Source organism: Vipera berus (assembly GCF_964194415.1).
Source record: "Vipera berus genome assembly, chromosome: 3".
In the NCBI taxonomy this organism is placed as follows: Eukaryota; Metazoa; Chordata; class Lepidosauria; order Squamata; family Viperidae; genus Vipera; species Vipera berus.
Genome location: NC_138204.1, coordinates 201,016,789 through 201,033,567, shown reverse-complemented (window position 1 = coordinate 201,033,567; position 16,779 = coordinate 201,016,789). Strand labels below are relative to the sequence as shown.

Here is a 16,779-nt window from a genome sequence, read left to right as displayed (position 1 = left end):
GAATGTTTTAGAGCAGGGGTATCAAACTCAATTTCATTGAGGGCCGCATCAGCATTGTGGTTGCCCTCGGGGGGAGGCGCTGGGTGGGTGTGGCTAGGATGGGTGTGGCCTACTGGGTGGGTGTGGCCAGCTCGACATCACTCACTTAAGGGGTGCCTGAGCAGGACTGGGGTAGATCTGAGGGTCTCCGGCAGTGGAGGGTGGGACTGGGGTGAGCTCCGGGACATGGTTCCTCCCACCCTCCCTTCCTTCCTCCCTCCCACCCTCCCTTCCTTCCTCCCTCTATTCCTCTCTTCCTCCCTTCGTTCCTTCCTTCTTCCCTCCCACCCTCTGTTCCTTCCTTCCTCTGCTCCTTCCTTCCCACCCTCCCTTCCTTCCTTTGTCTGTGGAGCCATCCAATAATGAGTGCATAAATTCAAGATGGATAGGTAAATTATGTCACCCAAGGCTTCCAAGAAGTACCCTAGAATTACCCCAGGCTCAATGCAAATTCACACAGTACTGGGGGGAAAACAGGAAGAACTGCAAATCTTAGCTAGCAAATATGATTTAGAAGCATTACAGGAACCTGGTGGCAGAACTCTTCAGTACACCACTTGAGACCTAATTTGACATAAAGCCACTTGTTTGGCACAGTTGTTCTACCAACTCTGTATCTATCTTACCATACTCCAGCCTCATTTTGCCTTCTTCACTTGGATCAAATGGAAGTTACATAATCACTGAGATGTTTTACTTAATTATTTATGTATTAAGCAAATTTATATGGCCGCCTAATTCAATGATTCCAAGTGGCTTACAAAGATAAAAACCCAGTACAAAAATCAATAAACCCCCACCCCTCTGGCAACCACGGTCAGACCAGTCATTTGATGGGTTGTGTATCACTGTGAGGTCTCCTGACCTGTTGGCCGAACCAGGCCTTCAGGGCCTTGCAAAAGAGTGTCGAAGTGGGGGCAGATCTTATCTCCAAAGGGATGGTGTTCCACAGGGAGGGAGGGACGTATAATATTCCCTGCCTCCCCACTCTGGTGGGTCGTGAAGATATGACTGGGAAAAGACAGTTCTTCAAATAACCTGGTCCCAAGCCATGTAGGGCTTTGAAGGTGACAACCTGCACCTTGAATTAGGCCCAGAAGCAATTCAACAGCCATTGCGGTGCCTGCAGAAGAGGTGGCTTGCATAAACCAGCCAGAATAATAATAACAGTGATTTCTAGGCTTGCACAACCAGCCAGGCCACCACACTTCGAAGCTATTGAAGCTTCCAGAAACTTTTCAGGGGCATCTCCATGTAATAATAATAATAATAATAATAATAATAATAATAATAATAATAATAATAATAATAATAATAATAATAATAATAATAAGAAGAAGAAGAAGAAGAAGAAGAAGAAGAAGAAGAAGAAGAAGAAGAAGAAGAAGAAGAAGAAGAAGAAGAAGAAGAAGAAGAAGAAGAAGAAGAAGAAGAAGAAGTAATTGTTGGAAGGGACCTTGGAGGACATCTAGTCCAACCCGTGCTCAGGCAGGAAACCCTATACCATTTCAGACAAGTGGCTGTCGAGTCTCTTCTTAAAAACTTCCAGTGTTGGAGCATTCACAACTTCTGGAGGCAGGTTGTTCCACTGATTAATTGTTCTTACTGTCAGGAAATTTCTCCTTAGTTCTAGGTTGCTTCTCTCTTTGGTTTGTTTCCATCCATTGCATCTTGTCCTGCCTTCAGATGCTTTGGAGAATAGTTTGACTCCCTCTTCTTTGTGGCAACCCCTGAGATATTGGAACACTGCTATCATGTCCCCCCTCGTCCTTCTCTTCATTAAACTAGACATTCCCAATTCCAGCAACCATTCCTTATATGTTTTAGCCTCCAGTTCCCTAATCATCTTTGTTGCTCTTCTCTATACTCTTTCTAGAGTCTCAACATCTTTTTTACATCATGGTGACCAAAGCTGGATGCAGTATTCCAAGTGTGGCCTTATCAAGGCATTGTAAAGTGGTATTAGCACTTCACGTGATCTTGATTCTGTCCTTCTGTTAATGCAGCCTAGCACTGTGTTGGCTTTTTTGGCAGCTGCAGCACACTGCTGGCTCAGGACTCTGAGATCCCTCTCACAGTTACTACTGTTGAGCAAGGTACCACCTATACTATACCTATGCATTTGGTTTTTCTTGCCTACATGTAGAATAAGTACATTGCAATAGTCAAGATGTTTAAGCATAAATTAGATTCCCATCTGTTGAGATGGCTGTAATACTGGTTTCCTGCCCTGGGCTAGATCGTCTTCTCCAAGCTGATACTTAGATTCCATGATTTCACTGCTAAAAAATACTGAGTAGACTGCAACGACTGGTATCTTTAGCAGAATGAAAATGAAAAGAGTCATGCAGGTGAGCAGGTTTATACCTCTTTGATCTTTAATTCAGTGGATTTTTAAGTGTCCTCCTCTTCCTGAGTGTGTGCTCCTGACTCCTAAAGGATCAAAGTAGGATATATAATTTATATGTAAGAACGGTCGGTTCAAGACTGAAAAGTGTCCGTCAATCACTTTGGATAATGAGAATCTAAGACTATTCATCTGTTTCCGCAAAAACCAATGCTTTGTATCTTCTAAAATGGGGTGGAGGTAAAAGTGTCTTCTTCCTTCCTTGGATGGATCTCTGACTAATATGGGCCTGGATGGATCTCTTGACTAATATGCATTCTATAGGTTTGGAAAACGCCCTCTCCTTTTGTTCAGCGGCATCCAAAACTTGCCAAGAAATGAGAGAGAAAAGGACCTTTAAAGAGACAGTGATTTTTTTTCTTCTCTTGGAAATGTTCCATAATTATCTGAGCTTAGGCGTTCTTGTTACTTCACTGAGCTACATTCTTCCCCCAATTGAATGAGTCTTCAGACTAGAGATTGCTATCACATTGTTCTTCGAACATGTGAAGGATTTCCAGTTCTAAATTGTTTACCTAGATACAGTTCTAAAATGACCAGTTTCTAGTTCAGACGGTGCAAGTGCTAATAACAAAGTGTTTTTCACTTTTTTTTTCTTTCAGTATTTGGAAGATCCTTACGTGGCTGCTAGAAATGACCGTTTCTAAAATGTGTAGCTTTTCCAAACTTTAAGTATGTTTTACATGGATGATATAAGGCTAATGCATATAGACCCTGGTGAGAAATATATACTTGGATGCATAGAAAAGTTTTCTCCATGCAGTATAACTTGAAAAAGAAGATGGTTGATGCATAGGGAAGAAAAAAGGTGATTGAGAAGTAGTCTCCTCCTCCTCCTCCTCCTCCTCCTCCTCCTCCTCCTCCTCCTCCTCCTCCTCCTCCTCCTCCTCGACTCTGTGGACTGTTGAATTGTACTACTGTATTGCACTATTCATACGAAGCCAAAGAAATTGCTGTTATTATTATTCTGCTTAAAAGAAATAAGATTCTAGATATGCCGTGATTACATAGGGCCACATAGAAAGGATATGATACAGAATAAAAGATGGCTCCAGTTTTCCTAGACATGTATCCCACTTTTTTCTTTCCTCCATGTAAGCAATTTCCTAGCCCTTCCAGCTATGACTGAAATTGGAAGTGTGGGCAAATATTCTTTTTTGGGGGGGGGTGTTTACGGTTCCAAAACGTGTGTTTTTCTGTCCCTCCCTCACAAATAGCAGAACGAAAGGAAGCTCTATAAACTCACCACTGTTGCAGAATAATAGAAAATTTGTCTTCTGTCCCTTTGCATAACCTAACAGGTTGCAGAATTCTGTACTTCCACAGTGTAGAAAGTGGGTCACTTTCGTTTTATTTTATCGCAGAGCTTTTGTTTGGAAATGATAAAATGACATATTTTAGCTTCAGTAGACAGCCTACTACACTTCAGAACGATTGCAAACAATTTGCACTGCTTTAGGGGTATGATTGCTAGGGTTTTTGTTTTTGTTTTTTTAAAAATAGGGAGCTTTGTTCACCTAGTTAATACCTGGATAAGATCACCAAGAATCCCAGAGCTGAAGGATGAAATGGCAAATGGGAACACATGCTAGAAGAAGTCAGTGACTGCTCCCAAGAAAACTGCAGGGTTTAATCAATGTACTCATCAGGAGCCATGCTTAGTTCAAAGTCACATTACCTTGTATTTGTACCTCAGGCTGCAGTGAGGTGTGCAAATGGGCAGCCAAGCTTAAATGCTTTTACCAAAGCATTGCAAGCATCTAGACATCAGGCTGATGCTAAAACAGGAAAACTCAGGTTATGCTCGCTTGGGCAGCCTATATGCTAAAATTGGAATAATACAGAGCAGATTAGCCTGGCACCTATGCAAGAATGATGTAGGGTTTGGTGGGTGGAACATTTTGCCTTCTTTCCAAGGACTCTGAAGTGAGATGCAGGGCAAAGGAGTGAGATAGGATTAAATTTGATTTAAACTAAATTATTAAAACGATAAATTAAATGCAGTCAGTGCTATTGTTCCCTATATATTTCTTCATTTATCCCTGTTTGGCAATGTTAAAAATTCAAGATTTTTTTTTCTTAAAACAAGAAGCAGCATACAAATGTTTTAAATTACAATTCAGTAATTGTAGCATTTTGATTGTTCTTATGCTGAAGTCCTAGGTGTAGGTAAAGTCTTTCCTTTTTCTGGTTATTTTGCAGTCAGTTTCAAAATAGATGCTATAGTGAGTTCTTCCAGTTCTTCCCTGCTCACTAAAGATTTGATTGGAGAAATCTAATGAAAACTTAACAATTGGCTGATCAACTTCAGAATGAAATTTTGTTTTGGGCAGACATAAATGAAAAAATAAAGACTGAGATTAAGGATAGTAGGGGGAAGAGATAGTGAGAAGATTTTCTTTCTTTCTTTTAGATGTTGTGTAGTTTTACATAACAGAAAGATGGAACATGTAATTGGGTTTCCTGAAATTCGTCTTAACTTATTTCAAGGACCCTTTTTCATGCAAATTATACATCCATGTTTAAACCAGTACAAACTCCTGTAGGGATGAGTCCTATCAAAATTAGCTCACACCTGTCTTTGTATCTTCGAGGAGAATAAATATAAAAACAGAGCTGAATTTCCATTTCTGTATATTCTATACTTTTCCCCTGTCCAATGCAAAAAGAAGTTTTTTTAAAAAAAATCAGTGCCTCCAGGCTATGATTAAATGAGATTATTAGGGTTGGGTAAATTTTGCTGCATGATTTTAACTGTCAAAGCAGCACCTATTTGCAGTTTGCAAAAGTCTCTGGAGAAATAAATGTATAGGTGTTCAAGCTAGAGAGGAACAGTAGGAAGAGATATTTAATCTTGGCTTTCTTGACATCAGTTTAGCACTTGGCAGTTTCCAAGTCATTACAGGTTTGCCAAAAGTACCATTAGCTAGAATCTGGCATGAAACTTTTAGCGATTTAATGTGGGGGGGAGCTTGTGGTGGTTTGTTTTTTCTTTGTAAAAGCTTTTGCAAACGTTTGTTGGAATTTAAAAGAAAGTAGGGTGTCCCTTAATGCATTAACTTTTAGGAACACTGGTCATTGTTCCTTTATGTTGTTGCCAATTTTTCTTTTTCTTTAAGCTAGTCTTATGTTATAATGCAGATAAACATCCAGAATTGTTTCTCCTTCTCATTGAATTCGTGCTTGCTGACATATTGCTGCACCATGATTCATTCTATCCATTCTTTGTCCTTTCCTAGTTGATTAAGAGGATTTTTATTACTGACTGATTAATCTTGGTGGCTTTTGCTGGATATTAGATTTTCTTCTCTGTTGACAAAATGTCGATGCCTTGAGTGTGAAGCTTCTGTATCAATATATAATCTCAACGGAAAACATAGATCAGTTATGGAATGCATTAAATTAATTCATTAATCACAGGTTATGTGTGAGAAAATAAAACTCCAATATTTTTTATCCATTTTCCTCTATTCAAATATTTGAAAATAAAATCAATTGTTCAGATAGATAGAGATAGATAGATACATAGATACATAGATACATAGACAGATACATAGATACATAGATTCTTAAGCAACAATTCATTAGCTTGCTTAGAAAAAGAAACTATTTGATTTTCATATATATTTAAATTTTAAATTTAAATTCAATTTCTATACCGCCCTTCTCCCGAAGGACTCAGGGCGGTTAACAGGGCATATATAAATAAATAACAGTACAAAAATTAAAAAGAGATTAAACCAATGCCCAATTAAAATACAATGACAATAAAATAATAAAAAACCCGTTAAAAAAAACCCTCCCCATCAGGCCAGACCAGCTAGTTCAAAGAACTGGGTCTTCAGCCCGCGGCGGAAGGAGCGGAGGTCCGATGCCATCCGGAGCTCAACCGGCAGTTGGTTCCATAGTGCCGGAGCACCCACAGAGAAGGCCCTCCCCCTGGGGGCCACTAGTCGATGTGGATATATGTGGATATCCATAATATAAAGTAAAAAATTCTTCCTGTTGAGGATGAGTACATGAATGTGACCAGCTTCTTTCCTTGTGAACAGCACAGAGATTTTGGTTCTCAGTCTATAGATGTACCCCTGAAATTTCCTGGTGATATCCTATCCAATTATTAACCAAATCATACCAAGGTCAGCCAAAATTGGCAAGCCCCTACTACTTAACCTGAGTTACATAAATGCATTATATATCAGAAGATATTGCAGTATTAATCCTATCCTGTCTAAAAGGTATTTGCCACTTTGAAAGTAAAATTCTTATAGAGGCAAAAAATGTACAAAGTTGGGTGCAGAGTAGAGTATGCAATCTAAATCAATGGACTAAATTTGTCAATTGATTTTGGTAGGCTGCTTTAACTATGACCAAGCCTGGATTCAAAGTACAATCTTTCCAACAACAGTGCTATTCCTAAAAAATACAAAATGATTTATTTCTCATAGATCATATCAAGATTCTATGTGATTCAATTCAATTTATTGAACTGATCATAATTGGTAGTGTTCAAATGACAAGCTAAACCAACATTCATAGTTTAAAAGTGATAATAGAGAAGCTCACCAAACCAATGATCTAAACCAAACTGAACTCTGCTGTATAGACCATTAGAAACTTGTGTAATCCATAATTGTAGTTGGTGATCTTCTTCCCAAAGAAAAGCAAATCTTGAAAGAAAACTATCCTGATCCTGATTTGGTGTGCCAGTGAGTTACTTGTTCTATTCTCAACTGTTTTCTCAAGTGCAGACAGAGAATTCCTTAGTAAGAATGTTAGGAATGGCAGACAAAATAGTGATAAACAGCATGTGGTAGCATATTCATACTTGTTTGTGTTTGAAAATTAGTCTGTGTTATTCATAGGATCACAGGATTAAGCTATCTAGACCACTGCTTCTTAACTTTGGCCATTTTTAGATATGTGGATTTCTACTCCCAGAATTCCCGTCAGCCAGGCTGGCTAGGAAATTCTAGGAGTTAGTCGTCATCATCATCATTCCCATAAATTTTGAATAAAAAATTCTGGATTGTTTTAATCTTATAGATCATGGATGAATTTCCCACCTGTCTTAGTTTTTTTAAATAAGAATCAATTGTAAGGTCTTCCTACCATATGCTGTGCTTGAACACATGGACTCAGAAAACTCATTTATGCATTTTGCCTTACTCTTTTTTCCTCTTAATCTTACTTTAACTTTACAAATATGAAATTGTCCAGAAATTATTCTAACAACAGATGTCCACTGCCAGATGTTTATATTTTAATGCGCACTTATCTTGAGATTCATTATTAATGTATTATTTTATTTTATTTCCCCTTCTCTTAGGTATGATTATCGTGAAATGCTGCACAATGCCACTTTCTGTCTGGTCCCCCGTGGCCGGAGGCTTGGATCCTTCAGGTTCTTGGAGGCCCTGCAGGTAAAAACAGTAGATATTTTAGTTCTATTTAAGCTTGTTTTTCCCCTCAAGTAAAATTCTGTCCTGGGTATTAAGGTGGTAGGGAAAGGAAGAGGAAAACAGAGATTATATTTCAGTGGAATGACTTGCCTTCAGAAATTGTGGGTGCTCCAACACTGGAGAATTTAAAGAAGAGTTTGGATAGCTATTTGTCTGGAATAGTATAAGGTCTCCTGCTTGAGTAAGGGGCAGGACTAGAACTGGGGGCCCCAACCCCCAGGCCATGGATCAGTAAGGGTCCATGGCCTGCTAGGAAATGAGCCTCACAGCTGGAGGCAAGAGGCAGGTGTGCGAGTGAAGCTTCATCTGTATTTGCAGCCACTCCCCAATACTAGCATCACTGCCAGAGTGGAACAATTCACAGCCGCTGTCTCACCTCTGCCTGCTCACCCTGGCCAATTTACCTCAGGTGACTTACACTAGGGCAACTCTGCACCACAGAACAATTCGCCGTGAGTGAGATACTGTTATTTCCCCAAGCCAAATGCCAGAGGCCAGAGGCACCTCCTTCTCCTCCTCCTTTTCTCTCTCCCTCTCTCTCTCTCTCCCTTCCTCCCTCCTCCATACATGATGGAAACAGGCTTGCACAGATATACACGGAGAAGGGAGGACATGTGGATGCACAGAGAAGAGAGGATGTGTGGATGCATGAAGGGAGGTGGATCTTTGGATGAGCTGAGGTTTGCGCACATGTACATGTACATGGAAGAATGTATGGATTCTCCCTCCAAGAGAATGTGTCTCTCCATTCTCCCCCCCCCCCCTCGTGTGTTTAGCTGAAGACTGCTGGAGCAGCATTGGAGAATTGAAAGGGCCTAGGTGAGGAGAGGGAGTGAGGGCTGGAGTAGGAAACCATGCATGTAATTGAGTATATTTACCATAACTATTTCACTGATTGGCAATTAAAAGCGCACCCTCCTGAAAGGAGGTTTCCACTGGTTGTTCTGAAGAGTTTAAAAAAGGCTTGTAAAAGGGAAAAATAAAAAGACAGAATTAAGGGTCCAAACAAGTTGGCTTTGCAACTATCCTTCCTTCCTTCCTTCCTTCCTTCCTTCCTTCCTTCCTTCCTTCCTTCCTTCCTTCCTTCCTTCCTTCCTTCCTTCCTTCTTTCTTTCCTCTTTACAAGCCTCTTCGAAGTTGTTCAGATCAACCAGCAGAAACCTCCAACTTTCAGGAGGGTGTGTTTTTCATTACCAATCAATGAACTAGTTATGATAAATATAGTCAACAGTTGCAGGAAAAAACAACCTCAGGGCTCCCACTGATTCTGCATTATGGTGAGTTTTATTATTTCATTATATATTACAGTGTAATAATAATAAAAATAAAGTTCACAATAAATGTAATGCGCTTAAATCATCCTGAAACCTCCCCTACACCCAAGTCTTTGGAAGAATTGTCTTCCATGAAACCAGTCAATGGCGCCAAAAGAGTTGGAAACCACTGGACTAGAAGACCTCTAAAAGTCCTTTCCAACTCTATTCTTCTGTTTTTCTGCATCCATTCCTCTTCAGGAGAGGTTAGCCAGAGGCTCACAGGAGTTTCTCATCATCAAGAGGTACCATTATATTTCCTTAAAGATTGTCCTAGACCAGACATGTCAAAGTCGCGACATCATGTGACGTCGTGCAATGTATCAGGACGGTTTTGCCATTGCTGGCAATGGGGTGGGTGCTGCTTCTGCGTGACGCTTCCGGCCTGCGGGCCAGCAGTTTGACACCCCTGTCCTAGACCATTGGACAAATAGAGTTAGAAATATTACTTTAGAGCAAAAACGGTGAAGTTTTTTGCTGAAAATATACATCACTTAGTATTTTATTGGCTCCCAGAGCCAGAAAACAACATTGACCTATTACATATTCAGAAGATACGAAGTTCCACCAAGAGATTTGGAATTTTTTTGGTTTTTTTTTTAACTGAGATATGCGCATTTGAAGACTTACACTATAAATTTTTTACACTTCCACTGAAGTGGAATGGGAAAACATTTCGGTTTTTAGCAGTCCAGGTCAATGTGGGCTTTGAGGTTTATATAGAGTCACAGATTTACAAAATTAGCCTAGTTTTTCACACTGCACTGCTAGATAAGTCTTAAAAGGTAATTTCTGTTTGTTACACATTCTCAGGGAAAGGAAGCTGCAGGACAAAGTGGATGCACAATTAAAATGATGCAAAATAAAACAATTTACCCACTCCATTCAAGACATGTTTTGGAGAATTATCTTGCTGCTATAACGTCTCTGTTTGACAATGCAGTGACACGAGGATTTTACAAAAAAGATACTAAAAATTGCACAGTTAAATATAGGAAGCAAAATTACCCAGTTCACACAGCATGCATGTCACTTATTTTTTTCCACTATTCCTAACATCTGTTTTCGCCCCTGCCTCTTAGGATTCCTAATCCTAAGCCTAGTTTAATTTTCTTTGGCAATAAGATATTTCATGGATTTTACTATGATCCATAAAGAAGTCCGAACGAAAAGCTATCATCTTTGCTATCCTTACAGAAGTCCAAGAAATGAGATGTCACTATTGCTGTCCTTAGAGAATCACTGAGAAACTATCCTTAGAAATCACTAACACTATTCCTACCCTACTTTCATTTCCATTGGCAATGGAAATTTCCTGTGCATTTTCCTATAGTCCATAAAGAAATCAGAAGAAAAGCTATTGCATGCTCTTTCTTTAGAGAACCTCTAACATCAGTTCTTGTCTCTAATTCCAAGCAAACCTAACCCTAACTTTAACACTTACCTTACCCCTAACACTACTTTTCTTTTCACTGTCAATCACATTTTCCCATGTAATTTACTCTACTCCACAAAGAAGTCCAAACAAAAAGCTGTAATCTTCGCTCTCCTTAGAGAATTTCTAAAAATCTATCCCAGAGATCAGTTTTTACTCCTGTCTCTAAGGAGATCTAACCCTAATTTCAGTGGGTAATGGTAATTTGCAGTTAGATTTTCCATTGTATGTTCTCTTTCATTAGAGAACCTCTAAGAATCTATGTCTAACATTAGTCTTCAAATCTAATGTTTGACGCAAAGAAATCTAACCCTAACACAAACCTAATTCTAGTTTCATTTTCATTGGCAATGGGATTTTTTTTCAGTGCATTTTACTCTGGTCCATGTTCCCTTTCATCAGAGAACCTCTAAGAATTTATCCCTAGCATCAATTTTCGGCCCTGACTCCAAGGGGATCTAAACCTATCCCTAATTCTTAACATATTTTCATTTGCAATAGTGACAAATATTTTCATTTTCATTGACAATGCCATTTTCCCATGTATTTTACTCTGGTCCAAAAAGAGGTCCAGACAAAAAGCTGTCACATTCTCTTTCCTTAGAGAACGTCTAAGAATCTATATCTAACACCATTTTTCGGCACATTTTATTTCTTGAAAATCTCAGTCTGTATTTATATAGAATATCCCAATCAACTGAACTACTACTGAACTAATGAACCACTGTCATCACATCTGTAATTTTTTTTTAATGCATGTGTAAAGGTGTGTTGCCAAAGGTTATTTCTACAAACTCCTCTTTCTGGAAAAGTACAGCTTGTTAATTGTTCATTGAAATGCCATCTTAACAGAATAAGAATTGGAAGGGAACTTGGAGGTCTTCTAGTCTTCTAATCCAACTCCCTGCTTGAGCCGGAGACCCCATACCATTGCAGAAAAATGGTTGTCCTATCCAGTGCTTTTTTTGTAAAAGAAAAAGGTGCCGGAACTCACACATGTCATACAACCCACCTTGCCTACTGTACAAGGTTCCATCCAAAAAAGGTGCCGGAACTCCGTTCTGAGCATTCTATGAGAACAAAAGCCCTGGTCCTATCTCTTCATAATAATCTCCAGTGATAGAGCACCCACAACTTCCTAAGGCACATCATTCCACTAATTAATAGTTCTCACTGTCAGGAAATTTCTCCTTAATTGTAGGTTGCATCTCTCCTTTGCTTTGGAGAATAGGTTGATCCCCTCTTCTTTGTGCCAGTCCCTTAAATATTGGAACACTTGCTATCATGTCAACCCCTAGTCCTTCTTTTCATTGAACTAGGCATACCCAATTCCTGCAATTGAATCTTGAAACTGTCCACCCCCATATTTTTTGTACAGGCTGCCTGTATTCCTGTGATGCTCAGCAATGGATGGGAACTTCCGTTCTCAGAGGTGATTAATTGGAATCAAGCTGCCGTCATAGGAGATGAAAGATTGTTACTACAGGTAAGGCGTGGGCGAATGGCAGGAAAACAGAGGCCTTCATCCAGTCAGTTGACAAGAGCAGCCATCTTCTCTACTTTCAGGAAAGATATATCCAAAAGGTCATGGCCATAAAAGAGATTTTTATCAGCCAGGATTTGTCTGTGTCATTGTGAATATTAACTCATTTAATAAAGCATTATTCACTTTCTGACATAAAGGTCATTCCAGCTTCCAAATGTCTTGATTAAAAATGTAGCGGCATCTGTTATTTTTATATATATATATATAGGTGTGTGGAAGAGCTCGAGTTGAAAGCTCTTGCCATACAAAAGTGATTTGCAATGTCAAAATATTTATAATCCTGATATTTCTCATCCTAAATTAGGGTTTGGGGCAACCTACATATTATTCTCACATGTGTTTATCTCTAATTCCGAGCTCTTCCTGAATTTAGCTTCTAAATATTAAAAAGCACTCAAGATACATATTTAAAAGCTTCATGTTTTACTGTTGAAATATCTGCAGTATTTTATGACCCTTTACAACATTACAGAAGATTGAAGTTGAAATTTGAAAAGTGCGACATTTGGTAGATAACTAAATTCTGATTCATATTTGATTGATTGATTGATTGATTGATTGATTGATTGATTGATTGATTGATTGATCATGTTTATATGGCCACCCAACTCACAGGAGTGATTCTGGCTGGTGTAATATTAATCTGGGAGATGCAGATCGCCATCACTTCCTTTTATTCTGGCATTTTATAAAGACTCGGCATCCAGTGGAAAAAACACAAACTACTGGATTATTCTGGGATGTTGTTCTCTCCTTTGCAAATCTCCTTTGAAGAATTTGGAGCTAATCTCCTGCTTTTAAACACTTAAATAGAAATGAAAGAAATGGCCCAAGTCACTGCTTTTACACTAATAGAGACTATTGGGTCTTTCTTATAAGGAGTCCTCCAGTTATAACCATTTGTTTAGCGACCATTCAAATGACAATGAAAAAGGTAACTTGTGATAGGTCCTCACACTTACGACTGTCACATGATCAAAATTTGGGCACTTGGCACATCCGGCCTGTATTTGCAAGAGTTGCGGCATGCTGTGGCGTCAGGTGATCAACATTTGACGCCTTCCTAGTGTTAAAACGGGTCCTCAACCCTGGCAACTTTAAGACTAAGCTTTGCTGGCTGAGGAATTCTGGGAGTTGAAGTCCACAAGTCTTAAAGTTCCCAAGGTTGAGGACCCTTGTACTAAAAGACCGCGTGATACACTTAACAACGGCAGTGATTTGCTTAACGACCGTGGTGAAAAGGTCATGAAATTTGGCGCGACTCACTTAACAACTGTGTTGCTAAGCAGTGGAAATTCTGGCTCTAACTGGTGGCAAGTCAAGGGCTACTTGTATTTCTCCCCACTGGGGGAAAAAAAACCTGTCATCCAGAGAAAGTTATTTTGTGGCTTAAGCCCGGTGCTTTTCTGAAAGAGTGCTTCTGGATTCAGAGCTGCTCTCCAATTTGTTATAGGAGGAGGGAGGAGAGGGAAGATGCCTCTGAGACCCTTTTAATGGGAGACTTCAAGGAATAAACCTGAATTCCTTTTCATGCAAGGCACGTGCTGCACCGCCAGGCGTGTGACCAACATATATTTAAATTTGGCAAAAAATGTAAAAATCTACACCATGCCTGACGTATTTAGCTGCCGAAGGTAAGAGAAGAAGGCCGCGCAGAATTCCAAATATCTGTGAATGTCCCCTGCCTCCCAAGAGTACATTAATATTCTGATCTTTGTTGTTTCCTGTAATGCAGAATTGATTATCTTCACAGCTGCTTCCTTACTAGAACAGCTACTATACTATTATTAACAATGTTTTTTAAAGAGCTGGCGTGAAGCCCAAATGTCTGCTTTGGGAAATGTTTTTGTTGCATTACAGTTTTTCATTTCCCAGTTTAGATGCACTCGGATGTTTTTATTTACATATTCTCAAATGCTGTCATGCTGCTCCAGCTTCAGACAGACTGAAGCCACTTTCCCTGTTGTTGTCATTTTAGCATCCCTTTTCTCCTTCCTTGTCATGGTGTCCCTGGCCTGCTATTAAAGCATCATCCTGTCCTAATAATTCCCTTGTATTCATAGCAGGTCAGCATCAACTCATCGTTGCCCACACCTATCTTGTAAGCCAAGAGATGAAGAGTAAATAGCCAAACGAAATTAAAAACAGAAGCCCTCGTTTGTGTTGTAAGTGAGCCAACATGTAAAGATAGGCTTCAGAAAACACAGGCAGTCTCCTGCTAACAACCCCAGCTGTGATTGTAATTTCCATCACTAAGGGAAGTGGTTGTTAAGTAAGTGAGTCACACTTGTTTTATGATCTCTTTCCCATGGTTGTTAAGTGAATCACTGCAGTTGTTAAGTGGCCTTGTGCTCATTAAGCCAAGCCAACTTCCCCCCCGTTAAGTTTGCTCTTCGTAAACCGATTGGGAAGGTCTCAAATGGCAGTCATGTGACACACACACACACCCCGGATACTTCAACCATTGTAAATACATGTGCCCAAATTTTGATCATGTTACCATCAGAATGCTGCTGTATGTGTGAGGACTGGTCATAAGTCACTTAATATTGTTGTAATTTTGAACGGTCGCTAAACAGATAGTTGTAAGAGGACTACAGTTTAATTGACTGCAGTCAATTAAACATAATGCAGAACTTTTTATTTATTTATTTGAATTTATTAGCTCTCCCCCCCCCCCTCAACTCCAATGGACATATAACAAATGATTGCCCAAAATGTAAATGTTACCAAAATCTACCTGAAAATTCATACATTCTTGCCAATTTATAAATTCACAAGATTTCTTTGCTGGGCCCCTTAGAATTGCAAAACCAATTAAATAGGCTGGCTTTTTTTAAAAAAAAAAGCTGCAATCCTAAATGGACTAAGTAATGCAAAGCTCCCATTGAAAACATAGGGTGTTAGGACCAAATGTATAATATTGCACAGTTAAAGGTTTACTGTGTATGTAGTCTCTTGAAAAGGTAGCTAATCTATTTTAATTTTATCAGTAAATGGGATTTATCTTTTCTGCATAATAATAAAGAATTTTATTTCCATATTTCCTACCTTTCTTCCTACCTATCTCTTTCTCTTGGTGCTCACTCCTGTAAAATAAGTGCTCAGTCAAAAACCACCTAGTGAGCTTCGGGTTTAAATGCAGGATTTGAACCTAAGTCTTTCCCGTCCTGGATTGAGAGTTAATCATGTTGATTCCCTGGCTTATTAGAGTATGAACACATTTAGCTGCCTATTCAGACCACACCATTTAATTAATTATTTTATTTCTTAAGCTGAACCTACCTTGGTAAAACCTCTCACGCTCTTTCAAGAAAATGTAAAGCCAACCTTAAAACCAGAGATATTAAAAAGCTCCAATGTAAAAGAGTTAAAATTAATTGTGCAAAGCCTGTTTTGGATATTTTATGCTTCTAGTGTAATGGGGAATATATCCTAAAGAACTTAGGCTAGACCTTGAGTCTCCATTCATTATCTCAATCTCAGGTTACATGGAAAAGGTGTTCTCAAGTGGTCTGGAGGAAAGCCATATAAAGTTTTAACAATAATGGCCATCAGTTTCCATTTCACTCAGCAAAGTAAATAAATAAATAAATTGCCGGGCATTTAGCCCAGGTATAATGTGGTTTCTTTTGAGCGGTGTGGTGGCCTAGAGGTGGAGCTCTTGCCTCACAATCAGGAGGCTGTGAGTTCAATCCTAGCTAGTGGCAGATATTTCTCTCCGGGTGCAAAGAGAAAATATCTGCTGTGAGCTATGTGTAGGTGTCAGGAAGGGCATCCGACCAGTAAACGCTCAGCTCCATTCAGTCGCCATGGCTCCATCCCAATGCAAGGGATTACAGGGTCAAGTGTGGTTTCTTTCAGTCCTTTAGGAATCCAACCAGCTGCTGTGTTCTGTGCTAGACAGAACCAGTCTATGTGGTGTGTCTTACGCTTGATGGACCTGGAGTTTGCCCCACCCTCATCATTTTAAGGACATTTTCCATCCAGGAAAGAATATCCTAGCTCAATTTAGAAAACCAGAAAGAGATCACCATCCAATGGCATTTCTCAGACTGTTCTTTGAGGGGAGTATAACTCCATTTAAAACCAGGAGAGTCACAACTTCTCCAGAATTGTGATTCCTTATAATGTGTACCTCTGTGCCTGGATTCTGTTTCAATTTATAATCAGCCATCTAGTAATAGCAATAGCACTTAGACTTATATACCACTTCACAGTGCTTTACAGCCTTCTCTGAGCAAATTGCCCCCAACAATCTGGGTCCTCATTTTACTTACCTCAGAAGCATGGAAGTCTGAGTCAACCTTGAGCCAGTGAGACTCGAACTGCCTAACTGCTGGCAGCCGGCAGTCAGCAGAAGTAGCCTGCAGTACTGCATTCTAACCACTGCGCCACCAGGGCTCTTAACAATGTAAGTAATTTTTAAGTGTAGTCATGCTATAGAAAAATACATTTGGGTTCCACCAGAATATTGATAGCTCTAAATCTCCCAATGTTCTTTCTCACTTATTCCATGTAGATAGTTAAAAATGATGAAGGCAGAATGGACTCAGTCCTTTATCTAAAGGGCTCCA

At 39.4% G+C, this 16,779-nt stretch overlaps 1 protein-coding gene across 1 annotated transcript in view; it reads left to right on the top strand.

Moving 5' to 3' along the window:
* Positions 1–16,779, top strand: part of EXT1 (exostosin glycosyltransferase 1) — a 303,105-nt gene that overhangs the window by 251,410 nt on the left and 34,916 nt on the right. Inside the window, exons 2-3 of the mRNA XM_081326143.1 lie at positions 7,776–7,869; positions 12,035–12,142. Coding sequence (XP_081182269.1) covers positions 7,776–7,869; positions 12,035–12,142 — 202 coding nt within the window. The remainder of the gene's footprint in view (positions 1–7,775; positions 7,870–12,034; positions 12,143–16,779) is intronic.